This window comes from Apis cerana, linkage group LG8 (assembly GCF_029169275.1).
Source record: "Apis cerana isolate GH-2021 linkage group LG8, AcerK_1.0, whole genome shotgun sequence".
NCBI lineage: Eukaryota > Metazoa > Arthropoda > Insecta > Hymenoptera > Apidae > Apis > Apis cerana.
In genome coordinates this window covers 3,218,564-3,240,765 of record NC_083859.1, presented here as the reverse complement: position 1 = coordinate 3,240,765, position 22,202 = coordinate 3,218,564, and the positions used below count along the sequence as shown (strand labels likewise).

Genomic DNA, 22,202 nt, shown 5'->3' with positions numbered 1-22,202 from the left:
GATATCGATTGAAAAATGTCCATCGAAATTTATTTATCAATTGCTTGCATTCTTATATCTTGATGGTATAAAACCAAGATTAATCTCGAAATTTACCATTTTCCAAGCCAAATAACACCAAAAATAAAAGAAATAAAAAATAAAAAAATCCGAATCGAAGGGATACCGATCGCAGCACGAGCTTTGTCCCCAGCTGGAAAAAACAAAATCCGCGAGGCGAAGGCTAATTTCGATTTCGAGGCTCTTCCGAAATACCGCGCGTGAAAGCTATTCACGAGCGGAATCCGCGTTCGAAAATTTCGATCGACTCTCGTGAGGGATGGCTACCAGGTGGATGGAGGAAGAGAGAGAGAAAGAGAGAGAAATATTTCGATTTTTTCGTCCCGTCGAACCACGCGTGGAACGTGGCCATCGTGCGCGCTCCGTTGCATCAGAGAGTGGGAGAGGTGCGCGACCCACGGGGTTATCACTCTCCGCGTACCTATATCAATCCTAGACTCTCTCCGTTTCACGAAGCGTTGCGCAGGAGGTTCTCCCTCGTCGGATCTTGATAATTTTATGGACGGCTACTTTCATGGAAAACTTTATCGCGCCACTTGGTTACGTCATCCTCTCGCTCTCGCGAAATCTTACGGCCGATCTTTCTCTCTTTCTCTCTCTTTCTCTCCTTCGTTCTTCTTGCACGATTTGACGGAATAATGTATGCTTGGTTTTGAGTGGTTGGCTTGATATTTTCTAGAAGCAAGGATTTAAGGATTTTTATTACGATCTTATTATTGTTATTTTTAATTACTGGATTGTCATTTTTTGGAAATACTTTGGGAGAGTATTTGACGAGTAGGAGGATTTGTGTTAAAAAATTATTTTTCAGATTTTATGTATAAGTTATTTGGAAAAAAAGAAACGAACAATTTGTGCTTATCAATTTTTATCGAATATGTATACGATTCGTAAATGAATATGACTAACTATTTTTACTGGAATATTATTAGAGGATAATTAAACGGTTGTGAATCGGGAAATAGATGCTATATATTTTCCATTCTGAATAGAAAGTTCCATCAGGTGATGTCATAAGTTTAATATATTACGTAGAAGTGAACTGATAATTGCTCGATGATTTAATGGAAGTGTTCGTAAGCATCAATTAAAAGCAACAAAAAAAAAATATATATATATAGTGTCGATTGGTGTTGCAATATCATTCACGTGCAATGTCTCGTTAGAATCATATAATAATCACGTGATGGTTTAGCAAGCACTTCTAACGTATGCTGATCTATTTTATTATCAATATCTTATTAATAATGGAAGGTTACTTCTTGCTCGATAAATAGGTGAATAAACATTTTAGAATATATTATTTCTTTTTAATTATTGAAAAAAAAAATGAACTTTACCAATAAACGTAACGAAATATCAAAGATTAAAATGAATGTTAATTAAATAAAACGCATATTTAAGCTAATATATGTATTCAAATGTATTACACTATAATACGTGAAACTGAAATTGAAAAATACTCTTATCTATATAAGAATATTTGCTGTTTCATCTTTTTACGCGAAGATAAACTGTTTAATGACGATATCCAATTACCTATAAACAAAATGAAATTTCATTTCCTCGTGCGTTTGATGATATTGCAATAATAAAAGAAACAAGTGTTACGTTATCGTAAAAACATTAAATCAACATAGTTGTAATATAAGCATTCAATATTTATATTTGAACATATATATAATTTCAATTAATACAATTTATATTATTTAATTCTTCTTTTGTGATTATTAAAAAATTTAAAGCATTTTTTTTTCAACGAACTAAATTTAAACGATATTTTAGTAAATTAAAACTTTTCTTTAAAAGTTTACGCGATTGGATAAACGTAAAACCCATGTCTTTTTGAGATATTGCGAATTAAATATTAAAAATATATAAAACAATCATTTACATTTCAATATCTTTTTTTTGTTTTTAATAAGAAAAATAGATACGTCGCAATATTTATATATAACATTGGACTTTATCTAAAAACTAATCTTATTATACATAACTTCTCTTTTTTATTAAAATTATCGAACCAATAATAAAAAAAAAATTATGCATTTGTTTACCAGCGTTCGTAAAATAACTCTATCCTTAACGTGTCGATTCAAATACTTGGATTAATTCCACTAACCTCCATGGCGCCACTATCGATATGGCGTCCACCATGTTAATCAACGCGTTAATAACGGATAAAATCAAACAAAAAAAAAAGAAGAAAATAAGAGAAAAATCTCGAAAAAAAAAACTCCATCCTCTTCAGCTTGACTCGAAATAAAATATTAGCGGTGAGGAGAACGCGTCGTAAAGCTCGAGAGAACTGGAAGAGGATAGTTCGATATCGCTTGGATGATCCGTACTCTTTTCGTTCTAATTTTACTCACCGTCGCAGCCGGAAGAGTTGGCATTGGTTGTGAGACAGGCTCCAGACCGAGTCTCATGCGTTTCGCGTTGTCGCTCTCATTTTCGCAGGCCGTTGCCAGAATCTGTTCGGCCTGCACAGAGGTCAAGTGCGCCGGAGTGGGCCTCGCCTAAAAAGAAATAGCCATGTGATCGTCGCATACCGAAAAAGTTCGAAGATTCCGTGGTTCCCAAAATTCGAAATTATCAACGCCACTGACGAGGCGAGAATTTATTTTCGTGGATCGATGATGAAAAAAATTTATTTCTTTTAATCTTTGTGAAATTTTGTACCATTGAAGTTATAGAGTTTAATCTTATACGTAAATTATTAAAAAATAAACTTCAATTCTTTTAAATTTTTCTTTAAAAAAATAATTAAATTAAGTATAAAACAACATCGATAAATAATGATACAATTCGAACGGATATCCAACAGTTCTTAATTCTCGAGTTTTATTTTTAAAATTAATTCATAACCTCAAAAATGACATTTCATTATTCTTCGATTCTTCAACTTCCTCTTTCAAAAACACTAACCATTCCTTTCGCTTTTCTCCAGGCTAGAAACATCACAAGATCCTTCGTCACATTCGTGTTATCACTCATCAGAAATTTGACTCGAACCGTCGTCGTTCGAGCATTACACTGAAAACAAATGTGAAAATTCTCACCGCGTCCCAAGGTGCACCCTCCCTGCCACGTTTGTTCCTCCTACAACTCTTCAGGTACGTTCTGATCCTTTTCCTGGCCCTCTCCGCAAACTCTGGAAATTGCCTGGTACAACTGTCGATGATCGCCTGTATCTTCTCCTTCGGTTGCTTCGAGATGGGCACGATACGATCCAAGTTCTCGTCGACGAACAGCCTGACGAACATCTGTAAAGATGGAACGCGTGTACACAGACCGCGGCGCGGAACGAATTGAAACGAGAGCCCCTGTACCAAGTTGGTAGACGCAGGAATTAAGGATTTCGCGGTGTGGTGGGGGCGTGCCATCGTCTATTAAACTAATTGTAATTAATTAAGGAGCCGCTCTGCCCGGGCAGCTCACGGCCATCTGCGGGCCCTGCTTTGGATTTCAGTTTTCGCGACGAGAGGGCGCAAGAGGGCAGAAGAGAGGCTGCCGCGTGGCGTCGCTGCGATCTTCGTAAAAATACGATAATTGTGGGTTTTCGGGAGGAGGAAGAAATGTTCCGTGGCTTTTCTTTCGTTTCAAGCACGGAGGATGTCTTTTTACACGTGACGGTGTAAAAAGACTTTTCTTCTTCTTCAGCCCCTCTCATTTTGTTACGAATAATAATTTTGTATCTTTTTACGCGGTTGCAGAGCTAATGCTGGTTGCAATAAACTTGCTGTTTCCGGTTTAATGCGGCCCAAGGCATCGAGTATATACGGTAATGTGCCTCGCGCTTTGAGGTTATGGTTTCAGGTGTTTAAGCGGAGATAATTATGGATGATGTACCGGAGAATGGGGTTTCTTTTTTTAGTTTAGGCTCCTCTGGTGATGGCTTGTTAAGAGAAATGGAGGTCTGAGTGCGTTATGAGAGAAACATTAGTCGAAGAAATCAGGAAAGATTGTGCTCTTTTAAATGTACGGTGTAAACTAATACTTTCTACAGATTTGATATTAGAGAAATAGAAGTTTGTGACAACAAATCTGTGAGACTTATCGTATAGATTTATCAATAAAGTTTTACCATAGATCTGTGCCTTACAACGTACAATAATTTTGAATATATAAAAATCGAGGCAGAAAGTAATAATTAATCTGGTAGCGATTTCGACCAAAGCTCGAATGAAATATTTTCGCGAAATACCATTAAAGAAATAGATTTAACAATAATTAACCTCGAAATTATATCAATCTACTAAAATCATTATCGCTTCTCATCCTCAACAATCAAAAAGACTCACCCTCGTCAAGTCTCTCGAACTCATTTTCGACTCGTTTCATTAATCACGCTGCAGCCTTTATCCCAAAACGAAATGAGGGGAGGAGAAAGAAGAAAAGCAAAGCTGAAGGGAATTACGTAAACCCGTGGACTCACGTTGAAAGCCTTCTGGCGCTCCGGGTCGTGGTGTCTGGGGTCCAACCTCTCGTCGGCATCCTCGTCGTCGTCGTCCTCGTCCTCCTTATTGCCGCTGCTGCTCGTCTCGTCGTGCGCGCTCCCCGTCCCCTCCCCCGGAGGGCTGGACTCGCGATCACGATCTGATCGCGAGGGCGTCGCCGCGGACGCTGGCGGCGGTGTCTTCTTTAATCCCATCGCGTAGGATGCCCACAAGGATGCCATGTCCTCGCCACCGACTCCAGCGACCGCGCCCAAATTAGGAACGGTTCCGGCCGGCATGTCCACCAACTCTGATGACCCGTTTCGGGAGTCTGGAATACGAAAAAAGTGGAATCTTTCGTTGCAATCTTTTCACGACGATTAATCTGCGTTAATTTTATTATTTGGGGTTATTATTGTGTTCGTTTTGCTGTACAATTTTGTAACGGAGAAGAGGTAGGTGAGGTTATGTTCGTTATTCTGAAACGTCTATTGAAAAATATTTATGTATTTATTTATTTATTGTTAATATATATATATATAGACAGTGTTTGATTTTAAATTCGTGAAAAATGAAATGATTTAAATCGTTCGTGGCTGTCGTTCCCGTGTATTATGGTGAATATTGTGATTATCATTATTGTAATGGGTTAACCGTCGCGTTAATACCGAAAATTCTGGACAACGTTGAATTATCCACTGTATAATTTAATATTTAATTAAACTAGTGGAACATGATTTCAATATTGATATTATTATTGAAAAATAAATTTAATTCATATTGGAAAAGTTATATCAAAAATAAAATTACACCTGTCACAATACACGTAATTATATATTTCTATAGATCAGTGAATCTACTCAACCATTTCCACCAACCAACGCCGTTCAAAAAATTATTAAAGTAATCGGCATCATCGTTGAAATCGAATTTTAATTTCCAAATGAATTCCTCGTAAACAAGACTGATTCCAATTGACTCTCGGTCGAAGAGAATCGCGATCAGAAAGCAAGAAAACGAATGTAACTGCCCCAAAAACATCCGACTGAGGCAACTAAAAGCCAGAAACCACGGCATCAATCTTCCCCATCGGGACAATCCACGAATTACGAGGAACGCGACGTTGAAACGAAACCGTCCAATTCCGCATTTACATGAACGAGCAAGTGTAACTCACGGCATTAAACCGTGAAGTTTTTATCGCCGTATCTAGAACGACGTCTGTCAACTTGTTGCGCCTAGTCAGCCCCCACGAAGACAATTCAAATAACCTCGCGGCTTTACGCGGAACTCGCATCTTTCCATCCGCTGATCTCAATTCTATCTTTTCTCGGGCTACGATCTCGAGAACAGGACGTATTGAATATCGTTCGTCGATAACGTGGATGTAGAGGAATTCCTTTTTGCACAGTGATTAACGATTAAATTATAAAAATAGCGATTTTCTTTCTCCAAAGTTTTAAAATCGAATTCTCTCTCGAGATCGAGTGAAAAAGTTATACAGAAACGAAACGACTCCCCTCTTTGAACGGATAAATCCTTGTTTCGGACAATATCCCCGCTCGATCTCGCGATAATACATCAAATTATCACGTCTCCATCGTAAAGTTGAATAACAGTAATGCCAACAGCTTGTTCCCTCGATAGCATGCGTACGTGTAGTACACACTGTGCCACAGGTTTACTGTTCCTTCGATCTCGTCCTTAATCAGTGGCGTCACGCAATTCAAACGTGGCATCGTTATTATATTTATGCTATAAATACCACCCACATGCCCGCCGTTACCACACAGTTTATTTACCACACGGCAACTATCTCCGAGTTTAGCCGTGGGAAGAAAGGGGAACGTCCTTTTCTTCCGCGACGTAGGAATTCAATTGAACAAGGAACGCCCCATCAATCTTTCCCTCGAGCTAACAGCATATAATTCCGCGTTTAAAATCGTCAGATATATATATATATATGCATATTTTTTTTCTAAATCTTTTTCAAATAAACAGGATCACCAACGGTTTTACAACTGTAAATTGCTACAGTCAGCTTCTAATTAAAGTTTCTTCCGTTCTATACGTATTTTTTATATCGTGCGGATGCTGCCGCCTCGGAACTGTCACGTGACAGGATTCGAGGCCGAGCGCTGCCGAACGTTCACGAACATTTACGAACAAAACCAACCGATGAAAACACGTCCGGAAACATGTTCCACTTCTTATTTCGTGGTTACGTGGAGTAAAAAAAAAAGAAAAGAAACCATCTAATTGGAATAAAATATTTAACAGTAGAATAACGGTAAAATAACGCTATTTCATCGGTGAATCTCATACTTTCTTTGTATTCGAATATTGAACACGGTCGTGTTAAAATTCGCCGATCAAAGATGGCAGAAACGAGGAGTCCAAGAAACGTTACGTTAATAATAGGATACATTAACGGTTCTGAAAAGGCAGGTTCGGGCCCCGTAATGCCCATTAGTAACTCGTTCCGAGGCTCGACAACAGAGAGCTCGTCCTCGCCGTGTTATTCCGTGGAGATAAATTGCGCGACTCGTGCCCATTCCAATAATGAACAAGGGGGGAAGTCCGCGCGAAAACGGTCGAAAACGAGTCGCATTATTTCGCTACAGCCTTGACTCCCGAGGCGTCGTCTCTCGACGCGTTGTTCTTTTAGTCGGGGCACGCAAAAGAAAAAAAAGAAAAAGGAGAAAAAAGGCCGACCTGTTTCCAAAACCCGTAATAAGTCTAAGTAGATCCCTACCATCGGGTGCAAGAAAGAGGCACACGGGTCCCAGGAGAGAACGAAGGTGCTTTCACGAGGATGTTGTCGAGGACGGGACGAGAGAGGCTCTGCACGAACCAAACTGACTGGTGGAATGTAAAAAGGAACGTTGGAAGGAGGATATCCAACGCGTAAATATAGTTGGTTATAAACGAATTGGAAGAAATAGTGGTCGAGTCGCGGCAAGTTTTTAAAACGGGTGAATTAACGGGAATAAAAGTTAGAGGATTAAGAAGATACGATTAAATATCTATAAAATACAGGCAATCGCGCAAGTCGGATAATGATCGTAACAACGAGAGCAAAGGAGAAACTTAAATTATTCGAGGAAATTATTAATATCCTCCTCCACGGATATACATTAAAAAATTACAATATCAAAGCTTGCCTATTTTGCTCCCTTTAAAAATAAACCCACCAGTTTCGAATCCCGCCATTCCAACAACCTTAACACTATTAATAAACCCAAAAGAGGCTTCTTCACGCCGCGCGCATACTCTTTGATCGTCGACAAGCCCGTTTGACGTTTCCCATGCAGCATCAAAAGTCACCAGACAGGAAGTCTAACCTACCTCCCCCCTCCCCTCCCCTCCCTCTCTCGAAAAAGAAATAAAGAAAAAAAAAAGGAGGAAAAAAATTCATCAACAATGCAAAAGTTATACACACCTAGACGAGCGGCGGTCGGTGCCGGCAAAGTTGTCAGACCAGTCGGCCCCGGGGCAACGAGAGCCCAGGCCGCTCACCAACGTCGAAAACAACAAGATTAATGGCTAAATAATCGGCTATTTCAATGCCGGGCCCGCCCCCTCCCCCCACTCAGAGGACAGATCGCGTGCGCGACACGTCATCTATTCGCGGAAGAATCGCGAGGGAAAATCGGCGGCCATTTTCTCCGTCGTGTTGGCCACCCTTGGAGAACAGCCGGCCACGTATGAGATTAGGATTTCTAATTCGAGGATCGAGCGCGCGCTTCCAGGAAGATTCCGGTAGAACCGGTACACTCTGAACGCGCTAACCGACCCAGGAAACTGGACCCCGGAGTCCAGGAGGCGGCGCGCGTACGTACTCGCCTCGTTCTCTCTCTCTCTTCCTCTCTCCGTTGCGCCAACGGCTCGAGGTTGCTGCACCTCGAGGAGTTGTTGCACACACTCGGCGCGAACAATTCGTGGCCACGGGGAACGCGACCAGCGGAACGGCTTCCCTATTCCCCGCCCTTTGTCCGTGGTCAGGGAAGGTTTCCTTCCCTGGCTTTCGTTCGGATCCCATTGTTGCGCTCCGCAAACTCTCTTCTCTCGAGCCTCTTCTATCCAACGTTTCCCGTACACCGATGATCGTGCAAATGATCGACTCGGAGAAACGTATTCACGTGTCCGAATCGAAGGGATCTGGTTAAGAAAGGAAAAGAAGGTCAGATCGACTCGAGATTCAGAGGCAAGTGGAAAAGGAGAAAAAAGGAAAAATATCCTGGACGACTTCGGAATTCACGCGAGAGATTAACACACTCCGCCCAATCTCTCGCTTCTTCTTCTTCAAGTGAGCCCACCTCTACCTGTCCCGCGACTCGAGCCTTCCCGTGCACGCACGCGACACACGCACGCACACGCACGTAACGACACACGTAAGAAGAAGGCAGGGTACTGCTACGGTACTACTACCGTAGGGTTCCTGGGCTGCGGCCGAGCGGATGCCAGCCGGCGTTGCAAAAGAATTGAGCGGGAGGGGAGGGGAGCAGGGGAGGCTAGCCTCCGCTAGAGAGCCGGTTGCCAATCCCAATCCCACTACTACCAGGCACCGTTCGTTCCTCAACCCCGGGAGGAGAGGTTTCGCACAGCGGCTGAACCTGAAATCACTCGCCACCCCTCCCATCCCATCTTTCGTTCTTTCAACCGCTTCTGCTCCCGCAAAAGGAAACTAATACCCGGCCCTGGCGACTTCCTCTTTTTCTACCTCTCTCGTAAACCGAGCCACATGCGTGGCCTGTGCAACAAAATTCACGGACGAGCTGGCGCACGCCCACGGGCCCCACCGTTCCGCCTATGAATACCAGCGCGCCAACTATGTACCAGGGGCAGAGGAAGAGGGAGAGAGGGGACGAGCGCGCGCGTGTGTGTGTTTTATCTCGTTCACCGAACGATACACGGCAGGAATAGTTGGGTATAGCGTTGGAACACGCCGGGGGCATGGGATCGGAGAGGATGTCGTGGATTTTAACGGGTATGCTCGCGGCCAGAGATACACGCGCGTTCACGCGGGGTGGAGTGGGGATGTGGGGTGGGGTAGGCTCTTTCCCCTCTGATTTTTCGATTTTTTCGAATCGAGGATCAATTATCGAGTTTACACGAATTAGGTTATACGGTACATATTTGGTTGTCCGGAAAGTAATTCCGTTTTTTCACACGAGTGTCGCTAGTTGCACGTTTGTCCAGCCAACTTCATACCTGTTTATATCATGTATTTTGAGAGTTGTTTCATTGAGGTTTGTTCATGTAAGGAAAATTTCGATTCTATGTGCTCGCGTTTGTCATTGTGTGATAACGAAAGGAACATATTTTTAAAGATATTAAAGATGCGCCACGTTCTGACCAGTCGAAATTGACAAAGGCAAAATAAAGGCATCGACTGAAGGAAATCGACGAATAACAACTCGAGATTGAATTTGTTGAATTCATTTCGTCTCGGAAAAACGAAATTACTTTCCGAATTAACTACGAATATTACGAAAATTGGAATACGTTTTCTCTGAGATTGGTAAATTTATAATATCAATTGATAAGTTTGAAAAAATTTGGACAATTTTCAAAGATCAATCAATTTGTTGCATGGTCGTTCAGAACTGTCTTGTAAATTGTCAAGCATCTGTTCTGAATACTAAACAGTCTGGCAACACTTTCTCTGCTAGTGCATAATGGTAATGATATCATTTTCATATCTTATTTCAATGTGTCTAGAACGAGAATTGGCTTGTTACACGGACTGTTTCATTCTGATTCAAATTATCCATAGGTGTTATGCTACGCGTTGCATCGATGCAGAAAATTTGCTCTTTTAAAATTCGTTTCTACGAAAAAATAAAATCCACCAATTCAAAATATATATATATATTTATCGCAAATGTGAAAGAAATTTTTGTGCGCAATCTCTCCTAAAAATTGCAGCGATACGGAATACGCAGTGAGAGCAAAAGATTCGGATGCGCGGAGGATCTTATCTTATCCGAAAATCGGCTGGCGACACGGCACGAGAGGAGAAAGAAAGTATCCGTGGCAACCGAGCTAATAACCATACGAGAAAATCGCACGATCCACCTCGCAACAGGCGTTTCTTCGCCGTCGCTTTCGTAAATGTCACCGGCCATTAAAGCGAAAGATTGTTTATCGGTGTCGTCGGCCGCGCGCTTCTGCGAAACGAAGATTCGAGATTTCGAATCACGAACGCGCTACTCACCTTCGAAAAGATGAAAATTCGCGGCGAGAAGAGAGAGGAGGATCGCGAAAATGATATCTCTCGCAATAATGCTAATCGCAATGTGACTCGACCGAAGTGGAAATTGTTGAGAGAACTCTATTTTTTTTTTTTTAAATAAAGTATAAATCTGGAGATTTTGTGGAAATAATCTAAGCGATTTATTATTTTAATCGAAAATGAAAAAAAATGAAATAAAGGGATGGAGGATTGGATTAAGAATTTTCGGAGGACAGAGTGTTTTTTTCTATTCTCAAATCATCAATAAAAATAAATATTATGTTGCTTGAAACGAGAGAGAGAGAGAGAGAAAAGGTGAGAAATTTTTGTTTACAAGAATTTGTTTGCCATGTCCACGTTCGCTCATTATTTAATTAACTTGTTTGAACATTGAAAGTCTATGGATTAGCAGAACAGGAATACGGTGATAACATTTCAACGAATATTATTACTACGTCAAGTTGAATGGCGTTCCCGTCGAAGACGTATATCCACCGATCGCGTAAACCACTCTTCTCAAAGACAAGACTCCTTCAATGAATAAATTTATTCCGCATCTTTAATTCATTCTATCCTCTCGTACTTGTTTCTAAATCAACCAAAGGTTAAAATAAATCCTGTTAAGTGCGAAAATTATTAGATGAGAAAACTTTTTTTTCGTTTTTCGTTAAGAAACGTAATTAGAAACTGTCTATGAGAGTAGATGCAAGTAGTATAAATAGAAATTAGAATGACAATGAGGCATCTGGTTCTATCGAGTGGAAATTTAGAAAAATACGGGATATTTTTTCATAGATAATTATCAATCGTTAATTACCATGTATTTTATCTCGTTTACTTTAATATATATTATATTATAAAAGTTGAATTTCAAGTTGTATTTACTATTTTATTCAAAAATGTTAAGCGTATCGAATAATGATCACGATTATACATAAATTTTTCGATCAATTTCTACATTTTTAGTTACATGGCTCCATCGGTAAGTCTGGTCACTAGTGACCCCTATAACATTCGACGCGTTAACCCTTTGCAGTCTCGTGACGGAAATTCGATTTCTCTCCTCGTTTTGACATAATAAAACACGTTTCCCTGTTATTACGCAACTCGACTCGCAAGATGAATTTTTATTTCAAATTTTCCCTTTCGACGTATGATTAAATATAACTAGAAAACGGGCAGTTTTTCTTCTCTCGAAAAAACTCAATTTCTTAAAATATCTCCACGCGTACGAAGACAAACCAAAGCAATGTACACGATGATGATGGAGGAACAGATTTCTTTGGCCGATTAATCAATTTACATAACAGCTTCGACTATCCTTTGTCACGAGGTTCGCCTACGAGGCACGGTTTCGCAAAATCGATTTCCCGATAAAACGCTTCGGCCATTCCGCCGTCTTGAAAAGTGTTGAAAAGATCGCGATGGAAAATGATGTGTACGGCGAGCTACGTACTCTTTCGTTTCGCAACCTTCGTGGCTATCCCGTATATATCTATCTTTTGGATCTTCCTGCGAGAATTCGCCTTTCCGCGAAAATGTATAAAAAAGAAAGGAAGAGAAATATGAAAGATGGAAGAGAGGAGAGGAGGGGATAAGAGATAAAGGAAAAGGATGAAACCTGGCCTCAATGGCCTCGGTCGAGATTTCACGAAAACTTCGACTCGAGTGTGAATTCATCTTTCTCTGTAGAAAGATATATATATAAAAAAAAGAGAGGAAGGAAAGGAACGAATCTTCTTTAAATGGTCAATGATACTTGATGAATGGAGAGAATTCACGTTTCCGTAAAGGTATATGAAAAATATAATAAGGAGAAGAGAGAAAGGAGAAAGGAAACGGGGGGATTTTTATGAAGAATTTTTTATGAGATTTTTTTCTGAAACATTGACAATGAGAATTCATACTTCTTGTAAAAGTATAAAGTAAAAAAAGAATGGAGCAAATCTTTCTCGATTGGTCAACGATATTTAATAAAAACTTAAAATAATTTTTCCACCTTCCAATAATGCAAAAAAAAAAAGAAGAAGAAGAACGAACTTTTCCTTAATGATCAATGACTTCCCCTTTCTCCCGAGACCAATGCTGAAATTCATTTTTATCCAAAGACATTAATAAATCCTTTGGAGCGTGAAACGATTATCTTCATTGAGAAGAGGTTTTCGAGTTAGTCCATTTTCTTTTTTTTTTTTTTTATAACGTTAATATCCTCGACAATTTTTCAATGAATCGTTAAAGATACAAAAAGTGCGAATAAAGAAAGATTTTAGTAAATTTAGAAAATATCGAGCGAGGGGGGAATTGGATCGATTCGCCTCGACAAAATTAAGCGAAGATACATGGAAGCGGTTTAGTCGGTTTCAAAGAAACCGAGTGGCCGTAAGAGAAAATCACTTTTGTTATGTAAAATCAGCATCGGCCATCGGCACGACACCAAGCCATCAACCGTGCAGCGTACGTGTCCTCTTTGGCGAACATCGCCGTGGAAAGATTCTTTACCGTTAAGGAACAACTTGAGCATCCTAAGGAGTATATTAACTGATTAAAAATCTCGATAACCGTACGCGCGATGACGGGACGAAGATTTATTCCCCGTCTTCTCTCGTGTTGTTCCTTCGACGTCAAGACGAGAGGGAGAAGCTTTCTTGGAAAGAATTCACCCGCAAGATATATCGTTCCTCAAGAGATGTTTTATTGGGATACAAAAAATGATTTATCTCCCCGGCTACCGTTTTCGAATTCTATCCACCGTTAATGGCTTTATTCATGTCGGCGCGCCCACGCTGAAACAGGATACCGTTGATTAACTTTTTCCACGCTAATTCCTAAATTTTCATTCTTCCGCTTCGCCATTCGTGCCATCGAACGAAGGCCACTATTGAAAGAACGAGCAGATCAAACTGAATCTTAAAAATTTCCATGCCCAAACCAAACAAACACACTCCCTCCCCATCGAATCCCCGAAGCGCGATAAACATTTCAATTAACGCACGACACCCCCGTGTCCCAAACCTGTGGCGCGGCTGCAAACGCCGGCGTGCCAGAACCGGGAGGACGGACGGAGAAAGAGAGGCAGAGAGAGAAAGAGAAGAGGGACAGGGAGAGAGTGGTGGGGCGGAACACCGGTAAACCGGTATAAAATATCGTCGGCCATTTTCCCCGGCAAATTTTCCGCGGCGATCGTAAAGCGGCGTCCGCCGCCGCCGCGCGTGTTTATCGCGAAATCGATTTGCGAAACGCGCGTCCGGGGACAGGAGTGTCGGTGTTGCGAGTCCCTTTACCCACGATGAAACGCACGATCCGCGCACTCTGGTCATCGTCGCCGCTTGTTACGAGGCGGGCCGGCAGGGTGGGGGAAGGAGGCGCGAGCTGTGGTGGGGAGGGGAGACGATCCTTCGGCTTTGTCCGCGTACCATCGCGTGTTCGTCGGGCTGGTTCGTTACGCAACGGCCTGGTCCGAGACAACGCGGAGGACCCGGTTCGAAACCAGTTTCGCGAAACGGCCGCCGCCGGGCTGGTCGAGGGGGGAGGGAGGAGGGAAGGGGGAGGGAGGGGAGGGGAGAGGGCAACGGTGAATTATCCTTCCGCAACCTCGCCTAACTGAACCCGGTCCGGGAGTGGTCGACGAAAAAGGAGAAAGGAAAAGGAGGATCTCTTTCTCTCGTGCGTACGTACGGCGTGGGACGATGACGATGACGATTCAACCCTTTCGTTATGGCGGAGGAGAGGAAGGGCTACTGGTCGTCGTATAATTTTCCTTTGGAAAATTCTTCGCGTCTTTTTATCCTGGCAATTTTCGGTAGGCAACATCGTTCGAAGGGGATAATAATAATTTTTAAAGCGGTTTAATATGTTTCTTGCGTTTTATTATTCGGGAAGAGAGTGCAACAATTGGGTTCAATTCGATGCATTCATTGATTCGGATTGTGCGGCAATGGAAAAAGAGAAAGGGCATGCATTTCGAGTTCAATGTCTAATTCGACATAGGTAGGAAACGGAGAGGGGATATCTGAATCGATCCATTCTTCTTGCGGTATAAGAAGAAAACCGGGTATCCGATGTTTTGATGTGATAAGATCACTATGCGTGTACACGGCAAAGTATCCGAATGGGTTTTTAACGCTTGTACACAGGTTGTATCAATACTTGCCACCTTGAATGAGGAGATAAGGAATGGTTGCTCACCTAACCGAGTGCTTGAAATAACTGGATATTCATCGAACGGGCGTCATTTAAGAAAATACACATGCCGCGTATGTAACACAGTCGGATAGAAATTTGTCCCATAACGTGTAATAAACGTAAATTATCGTGATTTCGTATCGTAATTTTTTTCCTTTTTTTTTTTCTTTCTTTCTTTGAAATTTGTATCGCGTGTCAGAACACGTTAGACAGGAATTTTTATACCTTTTATACGAAAATTGATTCTATCTGAGAAAGATAAAATAACGTGTTGCCTCGTTAAGTCTGGTTGTATACATATTATCCGATAAATTAAATTGGAGGTGATCTGTACGAAGGAATAATTGGTTGACGATTATTTGATAATTCAATTAGTTCAAACCTGTCCTCCAGCTACGCAAAAGCACAGTTTTTATTATGCTTGAGAATGAAATAACGTAGAAGCAAATTTCTTTGACACTAAAAAATAATAATATGTAATAGAAATAGAAAAAAAAGGAAGAATAAAAAGCTAAAATTCTATTAAAATCGCACAAATAACGAAACGGAAGGGGGAAAGAATTAATTTTGACGAATAATTTCAAAAAAAAAAAAAAAAAAAAGAAAAAATACACGTATAGACACATTATCTCTTTCATCCGAATTCGCCACGATTTTCCAGGCGTCGAGAATTCTCGAAATAATCCAGCATGAAACATCACACCGATCGAAACCGGTTAATCTCACGAATCTTCGTAACATATTTCCAATATTAATCGATCAATTCCATCGTACGATGAAACGACACATTTCCAGCGCGAAAAATATCCGAATGAACGATTTCAATCCTCGAGCCATGCCTTGATCGAGAGCCATTCTCTCTCTCTCTCTCTCTCTCTTTCACACCGTTTCTATATCTCCAAGTATCCCTGAGTTGTCGGATATCCGCGATTTGTTCCTGTTCTCGTGGAACGAGGATAGGGATTTGCGAGAACTACGAATCACTGGGCCGTGTCTCTACGAACCGAATACGCGTCGAGTCGAAAGAAATATTCGTTCCTGTATGTTTATGCTTGTTCGATAATCCCTTCGTATGCGCGTCAAGAAGGAAACGGTTGCAATGGTAATAATCAGAGAGGAAGAGAGAGGCGATTGGAGGGGGTAATTTCTTGAATTCGATTGAATAAGAATCGATTTTCTCCAAGATTTCTTTTTTTTAGATTTTCCATAAAAGAGTTTCTTTTAAACTTGACATTCCAGGTGTAATAAAAATTTAACGTGAAAGTAAAATTTTACGAGGAAAAATTTGCTACGTAATATTCAATTTGAGGGGATTCGAGTTATGGGGATCGTCAGGATTAATGTCATCCTTGCTAATTAATTTTGCCATTCTCAATTTTTATAACGAGACGAATAATGCTTTATAAGAGAATCATAAATCATAAATATTTGTCAGAGAACTGTTACAGTGTGAAGCTAATAAGATAGAGGCTTAATAACTTGTCAATTTATTACTAGTTAAAAGATTATTGCGCAAGGCGGCGCTGACGATCGTTTCCAACAATATGGATATCTAATCAATCAACCCAATTTCGTCTTAATGTTAATGCATCTCCGTCTTTTACGAAAACTAAACTCAATTCCTGTATCTTATCTACGTCCTTAAAAAAAAAAAAATCACTACGTTTTCTGAAACATTCGAAAAGCGAGATAAGTTAAAAAAAAAAATCAAATTTCTCCGCACACAAAGAGAGTAGGCGAGAGTAGGCGAGATGACGAATGAGGCGATTAATTAGCGGCGTTTAATCACGTTCGACTAAAGGAGAGAGGCGGCGGTTCGAAAGCGGTCGATTTCACGGGCCAAAGAAGGCTCTGGATTTCCTGCGCGGCACGTCACGAAACGACAATCCATTAGTCACGTAAAACCACGACAAAACTCGCGCGAGCTAAATACCCGGTACACCTTGGCCCCGCGAAACCTGCAATTCACCGGCCGCCGCAGAAGGACGCGAAACTCGAGCATTGAAGTCTCCGTGTTTACGCGCAGCCTCCTAGCGGGATCCTTTTCAGATCAGGATACGATTCCGTCATCGAACTGGAATTAAACCGTATTTTCCTTCTGATCCTTATCTTTCGGATAACTCGTGGCTCGAGATAGAAAACGCATATTCCAATATTTATTCTCTTCTCCTCCTCCGTAAATAATCGAATTTCTAGATCTTTGCGCCAGGGATTAGTCCAATTTTATCAACACTTAGCTTCGATTCCTTTAATTAATCGTTCAAAATTATATATATATATATATATGTACGTAAAAAAAGGAAGAAACAAGTACACGTGACAACAATGCTATACCAATACCAAAAAAACCAACTTCCTCTATTCATGCTAATAAACGTATAATCAAAAGTCGTCTCTTTACTTCCTCGAAGAGAAGCGGTAAAAAAAACTGATCGACTTCCACAATCCCAAAACTTGGAATCTGTGCAACCCAACGTTGAAGTGACCCCCCCAAGCAAATAGAAAAAAAATCCTGCGCTCTCTCTTTCAAGAAAATTTTTTCCCCCTTTTTCTTTCATGTAAATATATATAGAAAAAAAAAAGAAAAACTTGGAAAAAACGATTGGAAGCTCACGTTCGTTCACGGTCGATGAAATAAGGTGTTTACCTGTAAGTGTGGAGTTGTTAATGGTGTTGTTTGCCGTGGATATGGCTGATTGGCTGGTTACAGGTGTGCCAACGGTGGTGGCCGTGGTTGTCGAGGAGTTATTTGGCGAGAGGGCCGCGTTGGCGGCCTGGGCCTGTGCCTGGGCCTGGGCCTGAGCCTGAGCCTGCTGTTGAAGATTATAATTCCACGCGAGCAGCATCAGCTTCAGCTTATCCGCGTCTTTCATGAGCGCGCCTGCCGAAATTAAAAGTGCCAATTGGTCTCAGGGTGATGATTAACACGGTGGTTGGTGCCGATGGTGGGGGGTGAGTCTCTTTACGACCACTCTTGGTGTTAAACACTTGCAAGCACATATGCAGAGTACGTTTACGTAACGTGTTCAACTGTGCTATCTTCCTTAACTGAAATATCCTATCCAGTATTTCCAGTATTTACGGTAAAACTTTTCTTTTTTTCTCCGAATTATTAGAATATTTTATATTCGTACAAAACAGAAGGGACCTAAAAATATTTGAATCTAAGTTGTGAAAGAAACAAAAATGCTAGATAGGATATTGTAAAAAAAAAAAAAAAAAGAAAAAGAAGAAGAAGACAGTATATGCAGGTGTTTCAAAATTTAGAGGGTGATTCTTCGAGCAAAAATCAAGAATAAAAGAATTTCATTTTCGACCTTGTTTTTTTTCTTTATTCTTGATTTTCGTCTTATTTTATTACTTGAAGTACCACTCCTTAAATTTTTGTTTCACACCTGAAGAATCGAACACCTTGTATATTTAGGAATTGTTTCGATGAAATTATTCAATTATTTATTAATTGTGCTATACGAATACTAATACTTATCGGGAAATATAATTTCTCTTTGTTATTTTGTTTGAAGGAATATTTGTGAGAATATTTGTCATATCAAAAAATATCTTTGTGCTTGGATTAGATGAACGAATTAGGTGATTTTCAAGAGATGTATTGATCAAAAACAAATTTCATGACACTGTGAATAAATTTTTTTTTATTAATCAATGATTAGCAATAAAATGGCATAGAAAATATTCAGAAAAATTGAATTTTTAACAAATAGAGATACAATATTTAAAATACGTACAAGCTACTACTACTAGAATGATATGAATGTTACAAATTGATGGAATATTAGTAATCTCCGCCACTTAATCTTCAATTCATTATTTATTTTATTACTGTTATAATATAATAAGTTGCAAATCTCAATGTTTTAGTCGGAAACTGATTAAGATATTCGTTTCATTCGTTCGAGATTTATTCTAATAAGCTGAATGGAAAGCAGATTATTAAAAGTTAACAAATAGAAAAAAAAAATTCTTCAATGAATTATTTTCAACGAAAACAACTAATGATTCCGTAATCGATAACTCGTTCATTTTGCGCGCTCTTGATAATGGTTATCAACGATTACGCGCGCAATGTAATTCTTCTTAAAAATATAATTCTATAATCACGGAATAATATTTTATTACTCTTTATCTTTAACGCAATTTATTTATTTATTTATTACTTATGAATGATTTATTTTTTATTTCCACCATAGTAGAAAAAATTAAAAAAAATATTCGATTAATGGGATAACACCTTCATGGATTTTGATTGATAAACGATCGTTTATTGCAAGTATTTCGAAAATTAAAATTAACCGATAATTGTATCATGCATGGGGAGGGGGGAGAGATGCTTAACAATCATCGAAATGAAGATTCTATAATATATATTTCCAAAAAATATTCTTACACCGATCCAAAATATACAAAACGTATATCCCGCTTTCATGGCTCACCCAGTATACACAGCATCGCAGGTAATGAAAATCCTATTAGCAGCGGAACGTGTTAAGTATTTAACAAAGTTTTTCTCGCTCGAGAATTCCTTGGCGGCGTCTAGGTCGATTCGTTTCTCGGTCGATCGACGGTGCACACCCCACCCCGTGTTTCCCCATCGAACGTGTTTCAACGTGCGCAACAGGTCCTAACCATCGAAATTCTCCGGCATACGACGAATTCTCGAGCTCATTCGCGCGAAAATCAAGCCACGTTAACAGTTTCGTCACCGATCGCGCACGAACTGTGCCGCGTTTTCAGGATTTTCATTCGATCGACATCCAACAGGTACACGCGCGTTTGTATACACGGACGTAGTACACGTACAAACGCGCGAGAGTTCGTTTTCAGTCGCGAACAAAGAACGACCGTGTTGTGTTTGGACGAACAGCGAAGGCGTTTCGTGGAATATTTTTGCTCTCAGAACAATGCGTATGATTCCGAGCAATTTCACGCGTGACTTTTATTTTTTCTTTTCTCTTTTGTTTTTCTTTTTTTTGTGCGTGCGTGCGTGTGGGTGTGTGTGCGTGTGTGTGTGTTCGATTGTTTTCGATCGGATTTTCGAGAGGAATTGTAGTTTTGGAATTTGGATTTCGTGACGCGTAAAATAGTCGATTACGCGTGGTAAAAGTTTGTAGAGAAATTTGATTGTGGAGAAAATAATATTAAATTTAAAAGAGAAAAAAATTTAACCTTAAATTTCGGTATTAATTTTTCTAAAAAAAAGTTTTAATATGATTAGATACGTGTTTAGTATGATATGCGATAACGGAGGAAATTTAATATTTTAGAAAAATTGGTGTATGATCGTGAAAAAGATGAATGATTTTAAGAGGTTATAATGTATATTTATCAAAAAATAAAAAATACGAGCAAGTAAATTTATATCAAATGCTAAAGTCTCATTGAAAATAGAATTTTTAATATTTTTAAATAATAATGTGCTCTAACCTATATCATACACTCAATGTGTCTCACAAAATTTCATGCATCTCATTCGTTTGATCTTATTATTTAAAATACAATGTATATATTTTAATTTCATATCATTTACTAGTATCTTCATGTATAATTATATGAGAATAACACTATGAGAATAAAATGTAATAAAAAAAATCACTTAATCATAAAATTAGAATATGTACAAATACTTTTTAACAATTCTAACCTTATTCATCCTTAAATGTCAAGAATCAAAGAATTAAAAAAAACACCAAACACAATTCTTATGAAATTTCCACGCTCATTTCTCTTATTCTTCAATCAACGAAAATCAAGAAGAAAAAAAGAATAAATGGATAAAAATGAAGCACTACTAAAATGTGATGAAACGTGACGGAGAAATGCGACAGTCGAGTGTCAATTAAAACCTCATGGCCGATGAATACGAGCTGTATCTCGATCATGCACACGCTCGATTATCGATCTCTCGCCGTCTCGCGTGGATAAAGATTTTTCTCGCGTTCGAAGGCGAGTTTACTCGCAACAAGTTCCATCGAGAATTTCTCGTTGAAGAAATTTTTTGGCGAGACTACGTCGAGCCAACCGTGAAATTAGTTACTTCGCTTCGATAGTCGAACTCGGGTAACAATCGATAGGTACGCGTATCGAGATTTGGACGATCAGTATTACTCGTTAAAACGTAACTGCGTAGTATATAGTGACACGTAAAACGAGTAAAAAATTCTATTTGTAGTTGAGTGAACGAATAGTTTATCAGTGAGGGATTATTAATCGAGTTAAAATGCAAAATAATTCTTCTACGAAATGAGAAAACATCAGAGATTGGTGAGTAATAATAAAATTTCGTATCGTTGCAAGTTTCGAGAATTTTAGGTTATTTGAGAATTCCGTCGTATTATTTGTTCGTTCTTTCCATAGATTTATAATTCTTTAGAAATATAGCTTTTATTTAAACTATTTTCTCGCTAAATTTAAAAGATTTTAAATAGAAGGAATAAGAGGACTGATTTAGGTTAGGTTTGATTGTCGTGTACGAAATTGACGTATCGTGTATCGTTCACTGGTATTTCCTTGTTAGTGCAACTAAATATACAAATTAAAAATATTTAAATGTAGATATATTTTTTTATTTTCACCAATTAAATTTGAATATGTTAAATTTTTAAGAGTGTTATAAAATTCATAAAATGAGGGATTCGTATTTCGTATATTAAACATATATCGTAATTATAAAATTGTAACCATACAAATATCTCAAACGCAATTACGTTTAATTAACCCATAATGAAATTATAAATACAATTAATCCGATCCATGAATCCATCGTGTTTCCTGTTCCTTTTATTAAAGAAAATCATTGTGTGTAAAAACGAAATTGAATACAATTATGTACGATGAAATGTTTCAAATAAAACTGTATGCTAAATCAAGTAATCAACAAGGCTCTATTCAAAGTGTGGAAACTCGTAACGTTTCATTATGTTATTATATTATTTAATTTAATTATTAATGAAATCCATAATCTTTTCTATATCACGATTACGTGCAATAGAATTTTTAAATCCCATCGATTAATAGAATACCATGAACTTTTTTAATTTTTTAGAATCGATTATTACAATGACAAAAAATTCTTTTTTTATATCATTTGAATCATTAATATACAAATTAATTATTCAAATAATTATATACTCGATTATTATACGATTGCTATTCGATTCTCTGTAATTTCTGATAAACTTTGTTCCAAAAATAATCAAAAAAGCACGGTTACTCGTTTTAGACACTCCGTCACTGTCAATAAATATCATTCCGAGCTTTTATTAACA

At 39.0% G+C, this 22,202-nt stretch overlaps 1 protein-coding gene and 1 long non-coding RNA gene across 7 annotated transcripts in view; one reads left to right on the top strand and one right to left on the bottom strand.

Annotated features, from left to right (window-relative positions):
* Window positions 1-22,202, bottom strand: part of LOC107995341 (nucleolar protein 4-like) — a 95,041-nt gene that overhangs the window by 12,828 nt on the left and 60,011 nt on the right. For 4 of the 6 annotated variants that reach the window (XM_062078101.1, XM_062078102.1, XM_062078104.1 and 1 more), the window contains 4 exons: window positions 17,567-17,800; window positions 4,499-4,830; window positions 3,123-3,326; window positions 2,433-2,579 (listed from right to left, as the gene is read on the bottom strand). In XM_062078101.1, coding sequence (XP_061934085.1) covers window positions 2,433-2,579; window positions 3,123-3,326; window positions 4,499-4,830; window positions 17,567-17,800 — 917 coding nt within the window. The remainder of the gene's footprint in view (window positions 1-2,432; window positions 2,580-3,122; window positions 3,327-4,498; window positions 4,831-17,566; window positions 17,801-22,202) is intronic. The other 2 variants (XM_062078106.1, XM_062078105.1) reach the window with 1 other exon arrangement.
* The window catches only part of LOC114578307 (uncharacterized), a 41,920-nt gene continuing 40,321 nt past the window's right edge, over window positions 20,604-22,202 (top strand). Inside the window, exon 1 of the long non-coding RNA XR_009830791.1 lies at window positions 20,604-21,198. This is a non-coding gene — a long non-coding RNA (uncharacterized LOC114578307). The remainder of the gene's footprint in view (window positions 21,199-22,202) is intronic.